We start from the raw sequence: 20,837 nt of genomic DNA, 5'->3' as shown, positions 1-20,837 counted from the left end.
GTTACACTGATTCCGGTTAACCTACTGGTATTCATGAAAAAAATCACAAGAACAAGGACACTCCTAGTCATTACAAAATACATGTGGAATGTGTCCATAGGACACATGATGCTCGCACTAGCATAAATAAGTTACAACGTTATAATGGGACATAACTCTTGAACGGTAAAAGTGAGGCTATCCAAATTTGTACTTGATCCGAGTATTGTGGTTATAATAATTGTGTTTATGTTTCATTACTGATAGTTGAGGCAAACTCAAGTCGTCCGAATACTTTTAGTTTTTCGCACTCTAACTTTAGTAAAAGTGAATGGAAATCTATGAAATTTTAACACAAGGTTTATGACCACAAAAGGAAGGTTGGTATTGATTTTGGGAGTTTTGGTCCCAACATTTTAGGAATTAGGGGCCAAAAAGGGCCCAAATAAGCATTTTCTTGGTTTTCGCACTATAACTTTAGTTTAGGTTAATAGAAATCTATGAAATTTTGACACAAGGTTTATGACCACAAAAGAACGGTTGGGATTGATTTTGGGAGTTTTGGTTTCAACAGTTTAGGAATTAGGGGCCAAAACTCCCAAAATCAACATTATTCTTGGTTTTCGCACAATAACTTTAGTTTAAGTAAATAGAAATCAATGAAATTTAAACACAATGTTAATGACTACAAAAGGAAGGTTGGTATTGATTTTGGGAGTTTAGGTCCCAACAGTTTAGGAATAAGGGGCCAAAAAGGGACCCAAATAAGCATTTTCTTGGTTTTCGCACCATAACGTTAGTATAAGTAAATAGAAATCTATGAAATTTAAACACAAGGTTTATGACCATAAAAGGAAGGTTGGTATTGATTTTGGGAGTTTTGGTCCCAACATAATAAGGGGCCCAAAGGGTCCAAAATTAAACTTTGTTTGATTTCATCAAAATTGAATAATTGGGGTTCTTTGATATGCCGAATCTAACTGTCATGACTGTGTATGTAGATTCTTAACTTTTGGTCCCGTTTTCAAATTGGTCTACATTAAGGTCCAAAGGGTCCAAAATTAAACTTAGTTTGATTTTGACAAAAAATGAATCAGTTAGGTTCTTTGATATGCTGAATCTAAAAATGTACTTAGATTCTTGATTATTGGCCCAGTTTTCAAGTTGGTCCAAATCGGGGTCCAAAATTAAACTTTGTTTGATTTCATCAAAAATTGAATAAATGGGGTTCTTTGATATACCAAATCTAACTGTGTATGTAGATTCTTCATTTTTGGTCCTGTTTTCAAATTGGTCTACACTAAAGTCCAAAGGGTCCAAAATTAAACTTAGTCTGATTTTAACAAAAATTGAAATCTTGGGGTTCTTTGATATGCTGAATCCAAAAATGTACTTAGATTTTTTTATTATGGGCCCAGTTTTCAAGTTGGTCCAAATCAGGATCTAAAATTATTATATTAAGTATTGTGCAATAGCAAGTCTTTTCAATTGCACAGTATTGCGCAATGGCAAGAAATATCTAATTGCACAATATTGTGAAATAGCAATTTTTTTTTAATTAGAGTTATCTTTCTTTGTCCAGAATAGTAAGCAAGAAATATCTAATTGCAAAATATTGTGCAATAGCAAGATTTTTTTTTAATTGGAGTTATCTTTCTTTGTCCAGAATCAACTTAAAATCTTTGTTATATACACTTTTTACTACCAACTGATAAATTAAAATAATCTTTACCATTCAGTGATAACAAGCAGTTTTTTTACATCTTAATATTTTATGATGTATTTAAATGAGTAGTTATTGTTGCAAACTCCATTAGAAATTTTAATTGAGATTAGTTTTGGAATAAGGGAAAGGGGGATGTGATTAAAAAAATTGGGTTCAATTTTTCTCATTTGAAATTTCATAAATAAAAAAGAAAATTTCTTCAAACAGTTTTTTGAGAGGATTAATATTCAACAGCATAGTGAATTGCTCTAAGAGAAAACAAAAATTTTAAGTTCATTAGAACACATTCATTCTGTGTCAGAAACCTATGCTGTGTCAACTATTTAATCACAATCCAAATTTAGAGCTGAATCCAGCTTGAATGTTGTGTCAATACTTGCCCCAACCGTTCAGGGTTCAACCTCTGCAGTCGTATAAAGCTACGCCCTGCGGAGCATCTGGTTCTATTTGTAAAGGGGCATAACTCTAGAATGGTAAAAGAACACCACCAGAAAAATTGAACTTGATCTGTGTTATGTTGTGTTTAAGTTGTGTATAAGTTTCATTTGGTTGAGGCAAACTAAAGTTTAAGAACAGAAACCAATTTTGGATGTACGGGAGTAAGTACAGATGAACAAGGGTAAAACTTAATGCCCCCTCAATTAAGCTTGGTCTTTCTTTATAAGAACTGGACCAAAGTCTTTCTTGAAATTGTAACACATTTTAAGCATAAATCCTTGTCAACCATTGCAAATAAAAAATGAACTATTAAATGAAAAATAACTTGAAACCATGGTCTTTCTCTCCTCAAAATGAAAAATTTTAGAAATCAAGTTTTAGAAAGGATATTAGATATAAAGCTGTTTTTCTTGATTTTGTGCAATGATCTTATAATTTGTATTGCAAAGGGTTCATCAACATTGCTTTATAAGCTTTAACATTTTGTATGTGCCTGTCCCAAGTCTGGAACCTGTAATTTAAGGGTTGTCTTTTACACTTTAAGCTAGATCCTTTTAACGCCAGAAGATGTCCACTGACTTTTCTCCAATTTTCCGTGTTAATAGACCATGTCATGCTGAAACGATTTACTTTTAACATAGCTCCTATAATTTTCACAAGAATGGCCATAATCTGCCAAAATATTACTATTTCAGGGGTAATAATTGGAACAAGGTCAGCAGACTTTTATCCAACTTGTCCTGCTAAACTGTTTTTTTCTGCTTACACTTTTAAGCTAGCTCCTATACAATGGTTTTGGTGAGATATATTTTAAAATGATAACCAGGAAACATAAACTCTGATCTAGTAACAACCTTGTTCTCTCATGATGGAAATGGGCCTGTAAAAAGAGACTAAAAAAGACTGGTATAAGTCAAATATTTATTATATTAATTTTCAACAATAACAAATAAAGTAATACACCTTGTAAGGAAGAAAAGAAATAAATATGCATGTTTAAAAAAAAAAGGGGGGAAATCGGCATTGCCAGCAATTAATTTTTACAAGCAGTGACAAAAATAAATAGTGATATACAGAACTATTGTTACATCATGGTACAGACTTGATTTTGCTCAGGTGTGAGTTTACTGATATGCATTTCTATCAATTTAGAACTAAATGTTTAAACTTTATAAACAGTTTTGAAGACCATTAAAATTTCAGATAGAAAAAATTATCTTTTAGTAGTCAAATAATATAGGGTTATTGCATGAATATTGGGGAATATTGTCCTGAGTAGAATTTTATATTGCACGAGCTTGCGGGTGCAATATATGTTCTACGAGGGACAATATTCACCAATATTCATGCATTAACCCTTTTATTGTATAGCAGTATAATATTTGAAAGTAAAAATTGGTTTAAACTAAGATTTTGTTGTTGATGACGTCAGAATTTTGAAGATGTATTGCACTAGTGCAATATTGGAATTTATTGCACGCTAACTTTTGGTTACTTTCTGTGGGAAATATTATATTGCTATGCAATAATAAATTATCTCTAGTAGTACACATGTGACAGACCAGACATATATTACATTGTTATGAGAGCTGCACTGAAAGTTAAGTACATAGATTACATACACTTTCTAGTCAAATAGAAAATGGTTAACAACATACAGTGGTCACAATAATTTACTCTGCAACAAATTTTAGCAAAATCATTGTAATTTTACTTTTTTTCCCTCCCTATTCAATGAAAACATTTTATAAATATTTTATTTTTTCAGACTATTAGTTCACTTTAAAAAAACAATGTTGCTTTTCAATAATTTTATTTACTTAAATTGATAACAAGCTGGCATGAACTTAACACAATGTATTTTTCCCAAAGACAAAGATGACAATTTCATCAGTGTTTGAGTATATATATGACTATATTTTTACTTTATAATGTTTGCCCTTCAACATAAGGTCATCAATATCAAAAGTAATCAACATTCATAAAACAAAACATTTATTACTTCTCTCAATATAACCCTTACATTATAAATAGTGCAGAACTTGTAATAACTCTTGAAGAGATGACCTACTCATTTTAAAATGTTGTGAAAATGAAATGTGGTCCTTCAATCAGTTATAGAATTTCTAGAACATTAAACTGCTTTCCTTTACAACAAAACAACTTTATTTTTACAACAAACAGAAATTTTCATAAAGGTTAGGGGGCTCACTCTAGTGCTTCAGTTATTCCCTATATAATTGACAAAATTTCCCCTCCCTTAAATCTATCTCTAGTATGAAAGAAGCAAAACGAAGCAACCTCTATCACAATAATACATAGTTGTTTGTTTATTTTTCCCTAAAAAAAATAGAAGAGAATAAAAAATTATCCTCTCTTACTAACTTTAAGGGTTATTATCATAAACAACTGAACACTTTTATAAGTTTTATACAAAAACTTAAGACATTCTTTGGTTAATTTATGATAAACAATAACATGTATTTGGTGGGATTTCTAGATGAAATAATGAACAAAGCATTGCAGCAAAACCTAAGCTGCTTCCTTATAGGTGTTTTGATCTTTTTAAGTTTTCCTGCAAAATTATTGTTTAATGACCGACAGCTTGAAAACAAGGGTAAAGAGACATATTGTAATTGTGAGTATGAAATCCTTGTGACGTTCCTTCTAGACCGTTGTTGAGAGTAAAAATTTTAGAAGTAAATTTGATAAGTACCAACTTGTAATAATGATTGCCTGATCTTTAAGTACAGTAACAGCACTTTATATACATATAATTCATACTTTTGTCCTGTATAATGTTTAAATTTGGTAAGTGCATCACATGATTTTTTAATGAACATCAAACAATAGATGGAAGTCATTGTTAAGGATGATAGTGCAGACCCTAAAAAACTAAAATGCCAAAATTGAGGGGTATACCATTACCCCATTACATTCTTAACGCATGTATATTTTATATTAAAAGATATGGAGATTCCTTGATTGTACCACAACGCACTACAAGCTGCAGAAATATTGGATTAAATGTAATGGTGTAATTGAGTAGGTGATATTATTTGATTGATTTAACAAAATGTGTTATTAGCAAATTCCTGTATCACTAACTTTATATATGTTGTGTTGGACAGCTGTTCGAGATGTTTTAAGGGTAGTGATGCTTATAATGTTGTAAGTACCTAGTATTACCTATATAAAATATACACGTATTTGTATAAATAGAACTGGTATGATTGCCAATGAAACAACTATCCACCCGAGTTCAAATGATGTGGATGTAAACAGCTATGTTGGACAGTTATGAGATGATGTTTTTTAAAAGTTTGTAATGATCAAATGCCTCATTGATGTCTACCACATTTAACATATATATGCTGAAATGTCTAAACTGTCCTCATTGATTATGAGTGAGTAATATGTTGACATTCTTAAAGATATAGGCCTTACCATCCATGTTTTATGAAAACTTCTGAAATGAGGTTAAGGTGGAGTGATTAGGATGAAAAATCCAAGGAGTCTAAACATCTGACAAACCCTCACAAACCTGACCTGAGAACATCATCAAGCAAATTTTGATTAGGTCATTAAGATTTTTATAGCTAGTAAATATTTCCTGCTTTTGTCAAGGCTGTTCATAAATTGGAGAAGCCTGTAAAACACAAAATAAATGCACCTGATGTTGGAGAAACAAACTACTGTATTGCTATCAGTCAATTAGTAGACTGATCTATTATGAGGACAACCTTATTTAGAAATAGACAAAAATATCCTTGATCTGGGGTTGTAATAAAAATAACAAAATTGAAGGCTAAATACATAAATAGAACATAAAGTACTGCCATGATTTGTCTTAAATTCAAAATATAAATTGATGTAAAAACTATTTGAAATGTCAATACTACAATTATAAGGCAATGTACACTAAATAGGTAAAATAATTGTCTAAATTGCACTATATATATAGAAGGAAACATATGTAGAATAACTAGCAGAAAAAGATAAAAATCATGGAAGAAAAACTATTCATAAAGCAAAGAATATACACAAAAATGACTATAATTATGCATGTTAAGGTGGTACCCAACACTTTAACTAAAACTAATTTGGCTCGTTTAATTTTCTTAAAATTTTGACAAAGCATTTACTTTGACCCTTTTACAAAAATATAAAAATTTCAAAAAATTTGAACCAACTGTTTTATCAGAAAAATTACACTGGTTATATAGCAGTTTGACAAACACTTATTTTTATCATTGAGAAGCTTAATATTCCCTTAACAACACAACGTAATTAAAACGTTTAGCTGATTTTACAGAGTTATCTCCCTGTAGTGTTAGGTACCACCTTAATCACATTTTAATAAAAATATACATGAAATACCAACAGTGGACAAATAAAGGTTCAATAGGCATGTGGGGCTATATCTAGTCTTAGACAAAACATTTTATACAGGAATACAGATACCTTATGTAAATATTGTCATATGGATTCTGTACTGTAAAAGGGAGATAATAAGTGTCAGGATTTCTATTTATAACAATGTGTTGAAGAGGTAGAGACATGCTTGTAATGGATTTATAGGGGATGTAAAATGGAGCCAACAAAACTAATTAAATTATTCCCCACAGTACAGATTGAGCGTATGTGTATGCAATAGGAAATAGAAATAAAAAGATGTGGATTTAGTGCCAAAGAGAGGCTGTATTTTAAGATTGAAGAGATAACCTTTGGTTTAAGCTAACACAATTGAAAACCTAAATTTTCTCCAAAACCTTTATGAAATTTTAAGTAGAAGAATATGTGTCTGTTGTATACCACACCCCATTCATACTATTACATTTCCCCTGTTCAGTGAACCATAACACCTGGGTAAAATCTGAATTTGGAATGTATCACATCAAAATTTAAAAAGTGTGCTAAGTTTCAAGCTGATATGACCATAACATTAAAATAATCCTTTTAGCAATCATTTAACCCATTAATGGACAAACAGAGGAAGACAAAAGAACAAACAGTCGGAAGCAAAGACCAGAAAACATAATACCCCCTACTATCTACAGTGGGGCATAAAATGTGAAGGAATAGTGACGTAATATATTGTTAGGAAATGTAAGAATCTTTTCAATTGTCCACTCCTGGTTTTTCATATTGCTATGAATAAGAATTTATTATTATTCAATGAACATTTCAAACATTAACACACAGAATCATACACATACATATATATATATATACACATTTATCACATCAAAAAAAGTCTATAAAAGTGAGCAAAATGACCAATAAACTTTGTGTATAATTTACAACAACAACGAGCTGATACAAACATTACCAAAGTATATTTATTTCTTGATGAGTTTTAACCTTGTTACTTCACATACATAATAACACATATTCAGTGAAAAACATTGTAAACATTTTTAGAAGACAGCTCAAATAATATGTAGGAAAAAAAGCCGATCTACTCAGTACTGAAATTCTTTTTGCTTTAAAAAAAAAAATGCTTATTCTGTTGAACTTAAATAAAGTTGAAGCACTAATTACACAAAGTGAATACTCTCTAATAATTACATTTATAAGAATTTACTTAGTTTCATCATAGAGAAAATCTGCAAATATTATCCAAATGCAAACATTAAAAATATTTTCAAATAATATATTCATAAACATTCTTGAATCACTATAATATAAGTTTAATTTGCACTTCATGCAGCTTAGTCTTAAAAGATGTTTTGTAATGGCAATATACCTTTACTTTAGGAAATACTTGTAAATTTTAATAATCAACACTTTTCAATTTGTGAATTTCAATAATCATGAACGATAAATATTTCACAAAAAACGAAAAGTGTCAAATTAGATCAAGAAAAGGCAAAAAAATAATTAACAAAAAATTTAGTATGATATCTCAATACAATAATCTCAAACTTAAATTTCTCTTTACTCCATAAAAAAAACAAAGACTTAAATCTAAATTTTCTCGTTAAATTCAAATAACTATATCAAACCAATATTTCCTAAAATTCAATGTTTTCATCCTTTTTCATTCATAGCACACAGATTGATGTGTGGTATTATGCTTTTATAAATGACTTCAAGTTTATATCTGTTTTTCATAAATACACTAATGCAAGAGGGTCAAGGTTGGATGATTTTGGAAGGAACAGGATGTTATTGTTGTGACCTCTGACAAAAATGAATTCTTTAAAATCTAGGCCTTATTACTATTCCACTTGTAGACTAGTGTAACAAAAATAAACAAGTATATGGATAAAGTTATTTTGAGTATTTAGCTATACCTTACATACAAGAAGACGAGAGTTTTGTTCATGTACTATTGCATATTTTTTAATAAAAGTTCTTGCATTAAGTTTAATGACAATTGGAATTTTTTTGTTCTAAAATTTTCAGAAATATGTTCATACTTGCTTCTATGACAAAAATATATTCTCATCCAAGACAGCAAACAAACAAAAACAATGAGTATGACAATAGGTACATGCTATATTTAAATTCTCCCCTTCTCAATTCCAAAATTTATTTTGTTTCATTCCCCCATCCCCCATTCAGAAATCAATAATCCTGTCTGTCAGGAAGTTAAAATTCAAAACGAGTTTTTAAAATCCTGACATCAGAATTTCTTTTCTCTCAGATCATTGATATTAACAACCTTTTAATATGTATATAATAAAATTACACTTGTACAATTCTTATACTTATATTAGGGGAGATACAAGGGTTCTATAAGATAAATGCACAAGAGGCTCAAAGGATTTGGCAAGTATCCTGATATATCATCATATATGACAATTATACCTTGTTAGTTCTGTAGTTCTGTTGTTGCAATGTTGGATGTTTGGGTCAATGGGTTTACTACTAAACGAAACACAATAATTTCTTTGGATTAAACTAAGTACAAGTAGAAATTTTGTAATGCATCTCCCCATAAGGTCCAATGTAATAATGTTCAATTATAACAAACACATTACATTTCAGATGCTGTCTTTATCTTATTTTCAGGGAAACAAATTTATTACCCAAACTTTTGGAGGACATATCTGATGAATCCTTTTTTTTTTATAAAAATAAAAAAACCGTCTCCTTAGTCCTATTATCTCTGTGTTAATGCAAGTTGATTAGCAGGAAATTCACAAAAAAACAAAATTGACACTAGAAAATATTAAAATAATCGTCTAATTTTGGTTTCCATAAACTCACTTGTTGTAAAAGGCTAACAAATAAGTCCAATGTAAAAGGAAGAAAGATCAGATAAAGTAAATAACAACATTATGTATTAGTTTTTCACTTGAGACATCACAACATGATTGATTAATTGCTGCTTGTTTAAAGTCTAGCGGTAAATGAAATACTTGCTACTAGACGTTAAATAAGCAACAATCAAAAGTGTGGTGAAATCGCATTCTTTCTAATGGGGAACAACTGGCAAGAAATTTACAAAAGAATATACTTGCAATTTCTATAGTGAAGAGATATACAGTATGTGGAGCAAGCAGTTTTCATCTTGAGCACATTTTTTTTCTTACTGTGTCACTTATTAAAATAATGAATATCTATTTCTGGACATAACTTATTCAAGATGAAATTTGAACTGGATTCTTTACATTTTGATACTTGTGCAGTTTGACTGTATAAATATAAACAACCTTATTCATTCTCACTCTATAGTTTCCAAGTACAATTAAATTGTAAAGTAGCTGAAGAAGTTACAACATCTGTTCACACTGAGCTTAAGGAATCATTTCTTATTAGGGTAGAGTTGTCTCCCCTCCATTCACACACTTGACCATCTACACACTGACAATGAATTCAGGATTGACAAAGGAAAACCCAGCAAACTCTGTCTGGTCTAGATTCATGATAAACAATTTGTCTGTTGGCGTCATCTTCGGGGCTTCACTTGTAAACTCACGATCAAAATTGCTCACATCCTTTCGGTTTTTCTGAAGAAAAAATTGTGCATGCCTTAAATACTTATAAGAAAAAATAATTGTTCAGTACTTATGGTTATCTTCAATGCATAAACAGCTTATTGCTAAACACTTATATGAAACCTTTATCATGTTCTTTCTGACCTGAAAATGAAGTATATATCACATACACCATCCTTTTTTGTGTAAGTAAAGCATTAACCTTATTTATCAAATCATTACCCTCGTGATGTTAAAAAGGTGACATCTTCATCAAAACCATCACATGTGACACATTAATAGGACATGTACTTCAAGCTACCTGAAACTTGATCTTCCAACTTCTATTTATAGGGTCACTCCTATCATTTTTCATTTTATTTATAGACCTTAAACTTGAACTTCAACCTTCTATTACGGTCACTCTTCTCATAATACATGTTTTTCATAGACCTTAAACCTAAATTATGGCCTTCTATTAGGGTCACTCTTCTCATGTTACCTGTTATTCCTAGACCTTAAACTTAAACTTTGACCTTCCAATAGGGTCAGTCCTCTCATTTGACATGCTATTTATAGACCCTAAACTTGAACTTGAACCTTGTATTAAGGTCACTTCTCTCATTTTACATGTTACTTGTACTTACTGTCATCAGTGATTAATTGATTGATTGATTGATTGGTTTATGGTTATCTTTGATTAGTGTTAAAGGCCACTTTCAGTTTTTTTTTAGGTGGAGTGTGCCCCAGTCCCTAAAGAGAATCACTGACATTCAGTTGGAAAACTGATAATCCAAGTCAATGAAGATTAGAGTCCACACACCTGTCCAGGACGTGAACTCACAAGCTCAGTGCTAAAGTAAGAAGTTTCCTATTCATTGGATTAACAATTAAACGGGCTATAAAAAGTGCTCTCACTTTACAATTCGTCATTAAGTCTACAATAATCATAATGTATACTATAGGTGTATAATTTTGTTATAATTATGTGTATATAGGTATATTGATGATATTTTATTCTTGAAGTTAATATTGTATGTAAAATGCCTTTGGTCTAATTCAAATGAGTTACTCTCTCTAAAGATATCATTATTACTGTCAAACCAGTGATATAACATGAAGTCATTCTTTCCTGAATTTTTTTGATACACTTGATTAAGTTGGGCTTCCACAGTTTTTATTCACAGATGAAGAATTTGACTAAATTATATACTCAGGACAGACATCAAAGATGGTCATATCTCACACTAACCCTTTTCTACATGTATGCCAAACAAGGTATAGTCTAATAATAGACATATAATAATCTATTTTAAAAGTACAATGGAACTAAAGGGCTTCAAAAGCTATCAACTAAAGCATCTGCAAGCATTTAGGCCACTAAAAGAATAAAGCTTAGGCTCTTTACTCCTATAATAGTATGACTTATACCTGACTAAAGGAATAAACATTTTGTCAAAAAAGGATACAAATATAGCAAAAACAAATAGGTATATTGGTATATAATTAAAACAATGTTTATTATGAAAAAATAAAGGATATTTTGTTATCAATGACATATACCATATATCAATGTAAAAATATCATTGTCCAACAAACTATGTCAGCTTGATAGGTCTTTATAGACTCACAATCCAGTTCATTCATAATATTTAAGTTATAGTGCTTAAACATTATAACAAACTGGCTTTCATAAAGCATTCACTTCAATCGCAAAATAAATCACTCGGACAAAGCATTCACTTCAATCGTAGAAATTCAACAGTTTTTGTACATAGATATAATATTCACCATGCTTTAACTCATACAGGATTTGATTTCATTGAACAGATAACTTATATGAAGTAAAACACCTGTTTTGTGTAAATTAAGTGTGGAAATTAGAAAGGAAATAAATGAGGGAGAAATAAAATAAAAGACATGCAAAAACAAAGCTACAGTTTTATCGGATTATAATTTTTCCATATATCCTATAATTGTTTAACAAAATTATACTTAACAACTTAGAAAGTTTGATCACAACGCTAATAAAAGTATATCATAGAATAGTACATCTATTTCTGAGACTTAAATTGCAAAAGAAATGGGAAAAAATTTTGGTTTGATGAAACATATAATTTATACACTATCAATATATTGAAATAATATAAAACCAAATTTGGGGTTATAAATCTATTTCATAGCATCTAATGGTAAACACTATAGCCTTGTTTCTTGTCACATGCAAAATAAAACTTAAAACTTAATCATAAATACATACAAGGAGAACTCAACTTTTGAAATAAGGATTAACTAAGGAGAAATCCCTGAACTGAAGTTCGTCGATGTTCATGATAACCACACTGTCTGTTGGAGTATTTTTCACTTTTGTCTTCGTGAAGATCTGGTCAAAGTTTTCTGCACTTTTTGGATCTCGCTGTAACAGTAATAAACACTAAAAACAACATTGACAACAACAAACACATGGCAACTCATTTAAGTATCTTTAGAAAATGGACTTTTGGTAGAAGTCATTTTCTATGTGGGGCCTTGTTTTACTGTAAAACAACTAACTTTTGCATGCCCTTTTTTGGTGACTTTAATGAGAAATATTAACTGTCAAATATATGTCAAAGTTGGAAACTCCCTTTAGACAATATGTCATGAAATTATGTTATAATGAAAAATAAATTGCCATAAATTTCTCCGAGACAGAAGAGGCTAAATATGAAAAGAAGTATCTGCTTGTATTAGTTGGTTTACAGTATTTTTTTACATGAAATTAAGTCTTAAATATTACTTCAAAATTAAAGTCATCTCTATTCAATCTTTTTTAATGGCTGAGCATATTAGAAATTTAGTTGGTTTTTATGACTGAACTTTAAGAGGAAAGGATTTTATGGCTGCTGTGTTAGTCGATGAATTGCCATGCTATTATACGGGAAAATTAAAACAAATGACAACACGCATGTACATAGTGTTTTAAAATTTTCTATAATGATATTTCTCATTTGGATTTAAAAAAAATAATGATGAAATGTCAACTTGCATGAAAGGTCAAGATTTTAAATTATTAATCATCTCATCTCTATAAAGTATAACCTTTGTTTCAATATCATTTAAACGGAAGTTAAATCTAATGAAATAAAATTATCTATTTTGCAATAAACGAAATAAATGCATTTCGTTATTTTTACAATTTCATGATTTGTATAAAAGGTCATTTTAGCAGAATATTTTATGTTTGTATTATTATAGGAAAAGTTTAAATAAATCAGCATCTTTTCAACTAATGTTTCTCTATAGTCAGTGTTGTCATCTTTAATGCAAGTCACCTTCAAATATCGGGAACTATTAAACTTAACCATGCATGAAACGCATCAAAATTTAAATCAAAGGTATATAAATATTTTGGTAAATTATGTATAGTTATTGTTTTTTATTTCTTTCATTTTATAATTTTTTTCCTTAAAAATTTTATGGAGTTGCCAAAAAATCAAAATTTAAAAAAAAATGAGTTCAGATTAATGAATTTACGCCTCCTTCTAATTTCCATGGGCTGTATTAAGTAGGTTGTCCAGAATGAAACTTCAATTCAAACTAAAACACCAGGACACCCTGATGCACTAAAAATGAGTCCAATAACTATAAGCATAGCAAAAGATCAGAGAACTGTTGAATTTCTGAAGGGTGACTTGAAGGAAAGAATGTCTACAACAGACATTATAGATCTGGGCTAAATATTCCCCTGAATGCATCCAAAACTTGAATATTAAGATCTGAACTGAACATTAGGCTTTATTCATACAAATGGTTTGAAAGAAAAAGGCGTTCCAATACCAATTAATATAAATTACTGGTAAGGTCTACTTTGAACTACAAAAGTCAGTTGGTACTTTTGTGATTGAATAAACAAATTGTGCTTCAATTTGGCTTCTGTTTATTAACAAAAAAAGTTATAACAAGACAAACAAAAACATAGAAAACAGAAGACTAAGCAACAAAAACCCTACCAAAACCTTGATAGGATCTGTGGTGCTCTCGAAGGGTACATAGATCCTACTCATAACTTTGCATCCATCAATTTTATATCGAGTCAAGTTTAGTCCAACTGTAATTATTCACTTAAATAACACAAATTCCGGACTAGTTTGATGAACTTATTGAGGTTTTTGAAGAAGGTGAAAGATTCTCTATCAAAATATATTATTATAATAACTCTGACATAAAACTTAATTCAAACCTTGATGGCAAATTGTCTACCCTGTCTCAAAGCTGGCCAACCTTGCAATTGACTTATCTATTATGTGATCTCAATTTCTTTGGGGACCCTCCCATATATTAACAGAAGAATTGGTTACAAGGTTGTCTGTAAACTTACTTGTTAATTGCACAAAAAGTCTTTAAAAGAATTGTAATTGTTACTGAATTATAAATCTTATCAATCTTATTTTTTGTTGAGAATGGCTAGTGCAAATGGATGCTGAAAATTCTGATAATTTCTCTGATACTTTCTCCTGGACACAAAACTAAAACAGACCTTACATTTCTAATTTTCTAACATTACAAGTTAGATATGACATGGAGGAACAAAAACTGAATATAAAACAAAATGAAAAAAAAAATCTGGATTATGATAGAAAACAATATTTATTCGTCATGGCTAAAATAATCCAAAATATCCATGCATAATAAGCAAACCAAACTTTTGCAAGGCAAATCTATGGCTAATATGCATTATAGGTAAAATAACATGCAAATGCTACAAACTAATGCAATAATCTGAAATATTGATAACTTTATGGTCATTTTCAAAACTTTGAACTAATACAGAGATCTTTTAGTTGAGTTTTTATTTATCTTATTTGTCAAATGTCTTATCAAGTTATTAAGTTATTGTTCTAATCAATTAATATTTTGAATGGCACATTGTGGTAAATGCACATGATTGCTCCTTACTGTGAACTATAAGGCAAATGCATATTTTCCTACATAACATTAAAATTTTAACTAGTCCTAGATGCCTTTAAACTTTTCCTGCAATCAAACGGGAAATCATATAATAATTGGTATACATGACAGCAATGCAAAATGGCCAAATAGCAACTAAACATAAGATATAAACTTACATGTACTACAATAAAATGTTAGTTACTTAAGTTGAATATTATATACTATATTCATATCTATATTTTAGGAATTTGTAGGAAAAAAGTGATATCCTTTATTTTTTTGCAACAACAAAAAGTATCTATTAAAGATAGGGAAAACAACATCAAATCTTACAATTTTTGGTTTGTACGGAGGCTGCACTTCTCTATTTTGTATTTTGTCCCACATAATTCTTGTAAAAAATCTGTGTTCTTTAATGTCTCTTTCACCTGTGGGACCACAGCCTAATCTTTTTGATGGATTCTTTGTTAACAACTACAATAAAATACAGTGACTTAAAATATTGGCTCCAATACAAGAAATTTATATTGTGTTTCCTTTAAATACTAAAAAATTATTAAATATGATTGACAACCAATGCAATATTTTTTCCCCAGAAACTGTATCTGTCCATGAGTTAAGATTTCATGTAGTGCTTACGTAGGTCTCTGTCATGTTACAAATCTAGTATAATGGACAAGGAAATAGATGTAAACAAATACCACAAAGTAACCAATTATGAATTAGGTTTTCTATGTTTGTAAATTAAAACAATAATTCTGACAGTATGACTGATGACTTTCTACTCAACATAAATACTCAAACAAGGAAGTAAATTATTATGTTTCTGACAGATAATTGCCAGCCAGGTTTTAACAGTGCAGATTTATTGTAGCCATTTACATCCAAATTAAAGTCATAACTTGCAAATTTTATCTGTTTCCAGACTGAAAGATGTATGTAACATATTTTATGTGTGAAGAAGGTTTTACACAGAAAGTCTGTCAAATCTATGGAGATTTTCAGTCCATATTTCACAAAAATAAAAGATTTTATATAAACAGTAAAAGACAAATGTAACCAATATTCCTTCAAAAATAGATGGTAAAATATCAGAAGGATGTAATCTGGTATATAGTGTGTGTATCGATTTGCCATCAGCGTAGTTTGTAATGGTTATTACAGGAAAAAGAAAAAATACAATTCATCTTTCTTCACCTTTGGATTTTATTTTTTTCTTAATATCAAATAGTTGAACCAAGTATAATTGTATTCTTACCCAGATAAAAGAAAATTTGAGATCAATTTTATTTGAAAAACTGTGGCCTGTTACATCAAAATTAAATAACCATATTTGTGCAGAACCAAACTGATTTTCAAAACAAATACTTGGACCCAAGTTCAGAGCCTGTAATTCAGTGGTATTTGTTTGTTGATGTGTTACATATTTGTTTTTCGTTCATTTTTTTGTACATTAATTAGGTCTTTGGTTTTCTGGTTTGATTGTTTTACATTTGTCATTTTGGGGCCTTTTATAGCTGACTGTGTGGTATAGGTATTGCTCATTGTTGAAGGCTATAAGGTGACCTATAGTTGTTAATTTCTGTGTCATTTGGTCTCTTGTCGAGAGTTGTCTCATTGGCAATCATACCACATCTTCTTTTTTATATTGGAAGATAATATCATATTGTAACAGCTTCTTATGATATAAATTTGGAATAAAACACATTGTGATCCATTATAGAGGTAAATACCTACACCTTTACAAATTGAAACGGCTTCTTTAGACATAGATTTTGGATAAGACACATTGTGGTCTGTTATAGAAGTAAAAAGTTCCTCTTCATCTTCACCATCAAATGGAGGCTGAAATACAAAATATGAAATTTTCATTATCATTTAACAACATTCAGAAATGAAAAATGTATATGTTTGTTCATTTATCATGGGACTATTTTCAATAACTCATTTTATTGTAATGGCAGCCATCTTTGTTGTTTGATGGTGTTTGTCTTCATTTTTATAAAATTTTCATTACAAAAAACAAATGGAGGACAATTATGTTTTACCTATAGTTACCAAGTTAGTAGACAGGACCATTAAATTATAACTTTCACCAAATTATGAATCAGGATAACACAAATCAATCCAGTTTGGATGTTGTTAATTCACATTATCATGGACAACATTTTTTTAAAGTTTAAATCGAAAATATGTTAAATTCTTCAATATTATTAACTCCTTTTTGATTTAATTTGATAAATATCATATAAAAACACAGGGGTATTTTCTGTCAAGCAGATATTTTCACTTGTCTTTCTATTAAATCCAAGCTTTTATTACACTCACCTGACCTGCTAACATTTCATACAATAAGACACCATAAGCCCACCAATCTACCGATCTACCATAAGGCTGATACAGTACAATCTGAAAAAAGATTGAATATTACAGTACAATCTGTAAAAGATATAATATTCATCAAGCAAAATAAAATTGGAAATTCAATATTTGCACTGAAGAATGACATAAAATTTCTAATGCCTAATAAGATTTATATAAGTCAGCCTCTTCTACCAATTCAATGCAGTTTTATATTCCAAATATTATATAATAATACACAAGTCTCTTTGTATTACAATAGTGTTACAATAAATAATTAATAAAACAATTTTCTGCTTATAAGAAAATCTGCATAATGATACAACTAATAGTCTGACGGTACAATAATAAGTTTTTCTATCATTAATACTCATATATTATTCTATAAGATATGTCAATTGTTATTTCACAAAAATCAATTAAATGCAAACATATTTTTTAACTTTCTTTGCAAAAGAAAATCATACATTACAGGTTGCAAAGAGCTGAATGTCTTGATGTCATTTAAAAAATGGACTAATGGCTTAAATTGAAACAACTAAAAATAATCACCAAGTAGCATATATTGGTATTTATCTACAAGACACTCTAGCAAACTATTTGGCAACCATGAAAATCATGTGATCTTGTGCTGTACTGTTATTTCAGGAATTATTGAGGGGATTTTAGTAATGCGAATAATGTAAATGTCTTGATATAGCAATAAGAACTCACATATAATATATGAGCTCTGTTGGATAGAAATCGACCTTATGCAAATAACTATCAATACGTCTGTTAACCAATTTTGGATGGCTTAAATCTCTAAGGATACTTTAACTTTATGAAAATTGAATTGTTATGTAAAGAACTATACAAAGCAAACCAAAATTCATCTTTCATTTAGTATTTGAATGTTCAAAAATTAATCAAAGGCTTATTCATGTACATGTATACACCCACTTGCAAAAGGTCAATTTCTATCCAACGCATCTCATCATAGGCGGATCCAGGGGGGCCCTGGGGGGCCCGGGCCCCCCTTTGGTGGGAAAAATTTGGTTGATTATATAAGGAATCATTGAAGCATGACTGGAGTGCCCCCCCTTTAGGAAAAGTTCTGGATCCGCCAATGCTGAAATATTTAAAATTATAAGATGCTACCCTAAACATGCAAAATACAAATTCCTCCATTTATACTTAGGTAAATTAGAATATCTTAATGCCCGCGTCACACTGTCCCGATTTTTACGCCGATGGCAACACGATAATGGAAATTTTCTAAATTGGTACTGATCGTATCCAGATCGGGCTATTCGTAGTACCATCTTTAACCATCGTAGATCCATCGGCCACTTTTTCTAGCCTTCGGGGACAACTTCGGGAAGGGTTCTAAATTTTTTAACATGTTAAAAAATCCCCGAAGGTGCGTCCGATGTTGAGGGTTCGTATTCAGTTCGTATCACCATCCTCACCATCGTAATGTCAGCGGGAATGCATCTTTTCACATCGTGTTGCATTCGTATTTCCATCGTTTCCATCGGGCAGTTTTGACATTACGATGTTTACACGAATGAATCACGAAGATACCCGAAGTTCTTACGATGGAGACACGACTTCGTGAAGACCTCGTAATCCCGTCGTGTTGCCATCAAATAAAAGTACGAAGGCGACAAGATGGAACTACGACGGCAATAAATCCAGCTAAATGTAAGTTAATTTTCGCGCTAAAATACATTTAAAGTGCCATGCGCGATATGCACTGGTCAGTCTAATACGACAGTTAAGAAAGACGTTCACAAAACATGGAGCTCATATCATATTATGATTCTATGAGAACAAGAAAGGCGACAGCGTTGTTTCTATTAATTCAAATGGAACAAGAGCAGCTATTACAGGCTCAGGATTTACTTTTACAAGTAAAATATTATTTTTTGTCAATTTTTCATATCAAGTAACATAATGAAAATCATAAACGCGCCTCGTACAACAACACTGCAGGTACACGTATATAGGGAAACCAACTTTTTCTTCATTATTCTGATTTTTATGTATCGTCTGAGTTGTTGTCACACGAATCTTTACTCCATAACCATTTTGTTTTCTATATGTCATATTTTGCCGCATTTGTTGCTTTCCCCACATCCTTCATTTTGTCTATATTATTATGATATTCTCCTGGAAAGAGCTCTTTTTGAACGAACCCATTACCTTACCTTTAAGATAGATCAGTAAACATGGGCATAATTATGTGTGATTATTCAGACTAGTGCACACATTTTACAGTTCAAACAAGGCAATGCCGAGCGTGGCATCCCCTCGTATGTAACATATTGTATATCACACATGCAGAAAATGGTAAATTGAATATGCATATTTGAAAAATAAACTTTTTTTTCAGAAATCAACCAAAACATTCAGTAACTGGAAATACCTTTAATATTGTCTTTAGAACCAGCAGGTAAAAAAATGAGCAACCAATATCCTGTGTATTATGCTATTTCAAGGAGAAAAAACAAGTCCATCTGCATGACCTTGACCTTTGGCCTTGAACGTAAAAAATGTCAGATCATTACAAGGAGGAACAATATACCAAATGTGGTTAAAATCTTTTGAAGCATATGGCCCAAGGACACAGTTATCTACCCTCTTATCTACCCTCAATTTTCGTTGTCCACGAATATAGTTCCCTTTAATTTTAGTGTTTTCTTTCTTAATTTTTTTCTTTGTCTTTTTTTGGAATTTTTTACTATTTGTTTGTATTTAGGTGAAAGATAAGACTTAAAATATACTGTCTGAAAAAAAATCTTTTTGAAATTTGGTGTAGAAATGAGTGAATTGGTCAGGTAAATAAAGCTGGAAATCTCCCTTCTCGGAAGCTCTCTGGCTTCATCCATACCGGTGTCCTCGTGTTTGTGGTTACCAGGAGAAAATGAGCTGGTAGAGTTTTCTGAATTTTTGGTATGTTTTGGGATAAAAGTCAAACTTTATGCACACCAAATCTCATTGGGAAAGAGCAGGTGGAATTTTTTTTAATTGTCATTATGTTTTAATAGACAGATAGGGTAAAATAACTGTGTTCTCGGGCCTAAGAGGCTAAACCCACCGTACCCCAAAATGGACATTTTGTTCCCCTGGTTTGCACAATTTGCCTCAAATTTGAAATGCAAAGATATTTTATTATTAATTAATAGTAAATAATTGGAAAATAATTTTTAATGCCTATTTTACCATATTTTGGGATTGTTATTTATATGTTGAAACTTTTGCGGCAAATCTCAAATCAGGGGCTCTAAATTTTTCAATTTTGACCAAATTCCTACTCATTTTGATAACAAATATTTCATTTAAAGGCATTATTCAAAAATATTTAGCAAAATTACAAGAAAAATCTACCCCTTGTAATATTAAATTCAATGTTTACTTTATTTTATTGATGTAAACAACAATTTCACAAATCTTTTTGAAAGATTTGGGTGGTCCTTAAAAGGACCTTT

General features: G+C 30.4%; 1 protein-coding gene across 2 annotated transcripts in view; it reads right to left on the bottom strand.

The window, feature by feature from the left end:
• Positions 1 to 8,182: 8,182 nt before the first annotated feature.
• Positions 8,183 to 20,837, bottom strand: part of LOC139489517 (calcium-dependent protein kinase C-like) — a 92,827-nt gene continuing 80,172 nt past the window's right edge. Inside the window, exons 13-17 of one of the 2 annotated variants that reach the window (XM_071276004.1) lie at positions 17,332 to 17,412; positions 16,741 to 16,848; positions 15,337 to 15,477; positions 12,332 to 12,487; positions 8,183 to 10,104 (exon numbers count right to left, since the gene is read on the bottom strand). In XM_071276004.1, the coding sequence (XP_071132105.1) occupies positions 12,341 to 12,487; positions 15,337 to 15,477; positions 16,741 to 16,848; positions 17,332 to 17,412 (477 nt within the window). In that variant the 3' untranslated portion in view covers positions 8,183 to 10,104; positions 12,332 to 12,340. The remainder of the gene's footprint in view (positions 10,105 to 12,331; positions 12,488 to 15,336; positions 15,478 to 16,740; positions 16,849 to 17,331; positions 17,413 to 20,837) is intronic. The other variant, XM_071276003.1, reaches the window with a different exon arrangement.

Source organism: Mytilus edulis, chromosome 9 (assembly GCF_963676685.1).
Source record: "Mytilus edulis chromosome 9, xbMytEdul2.2, whole genome shotgun sequence".
NCBI lineage: Eukaryota > Metazoa > Mollusca > Bivalvia > Mytilida > Mytilidae > Mytilus > Mytilus edulis.
Note: the sequence above shows the minus strand (reverse complement) of the source record. Positions and strands in the feature narration are given on the sequence as shown.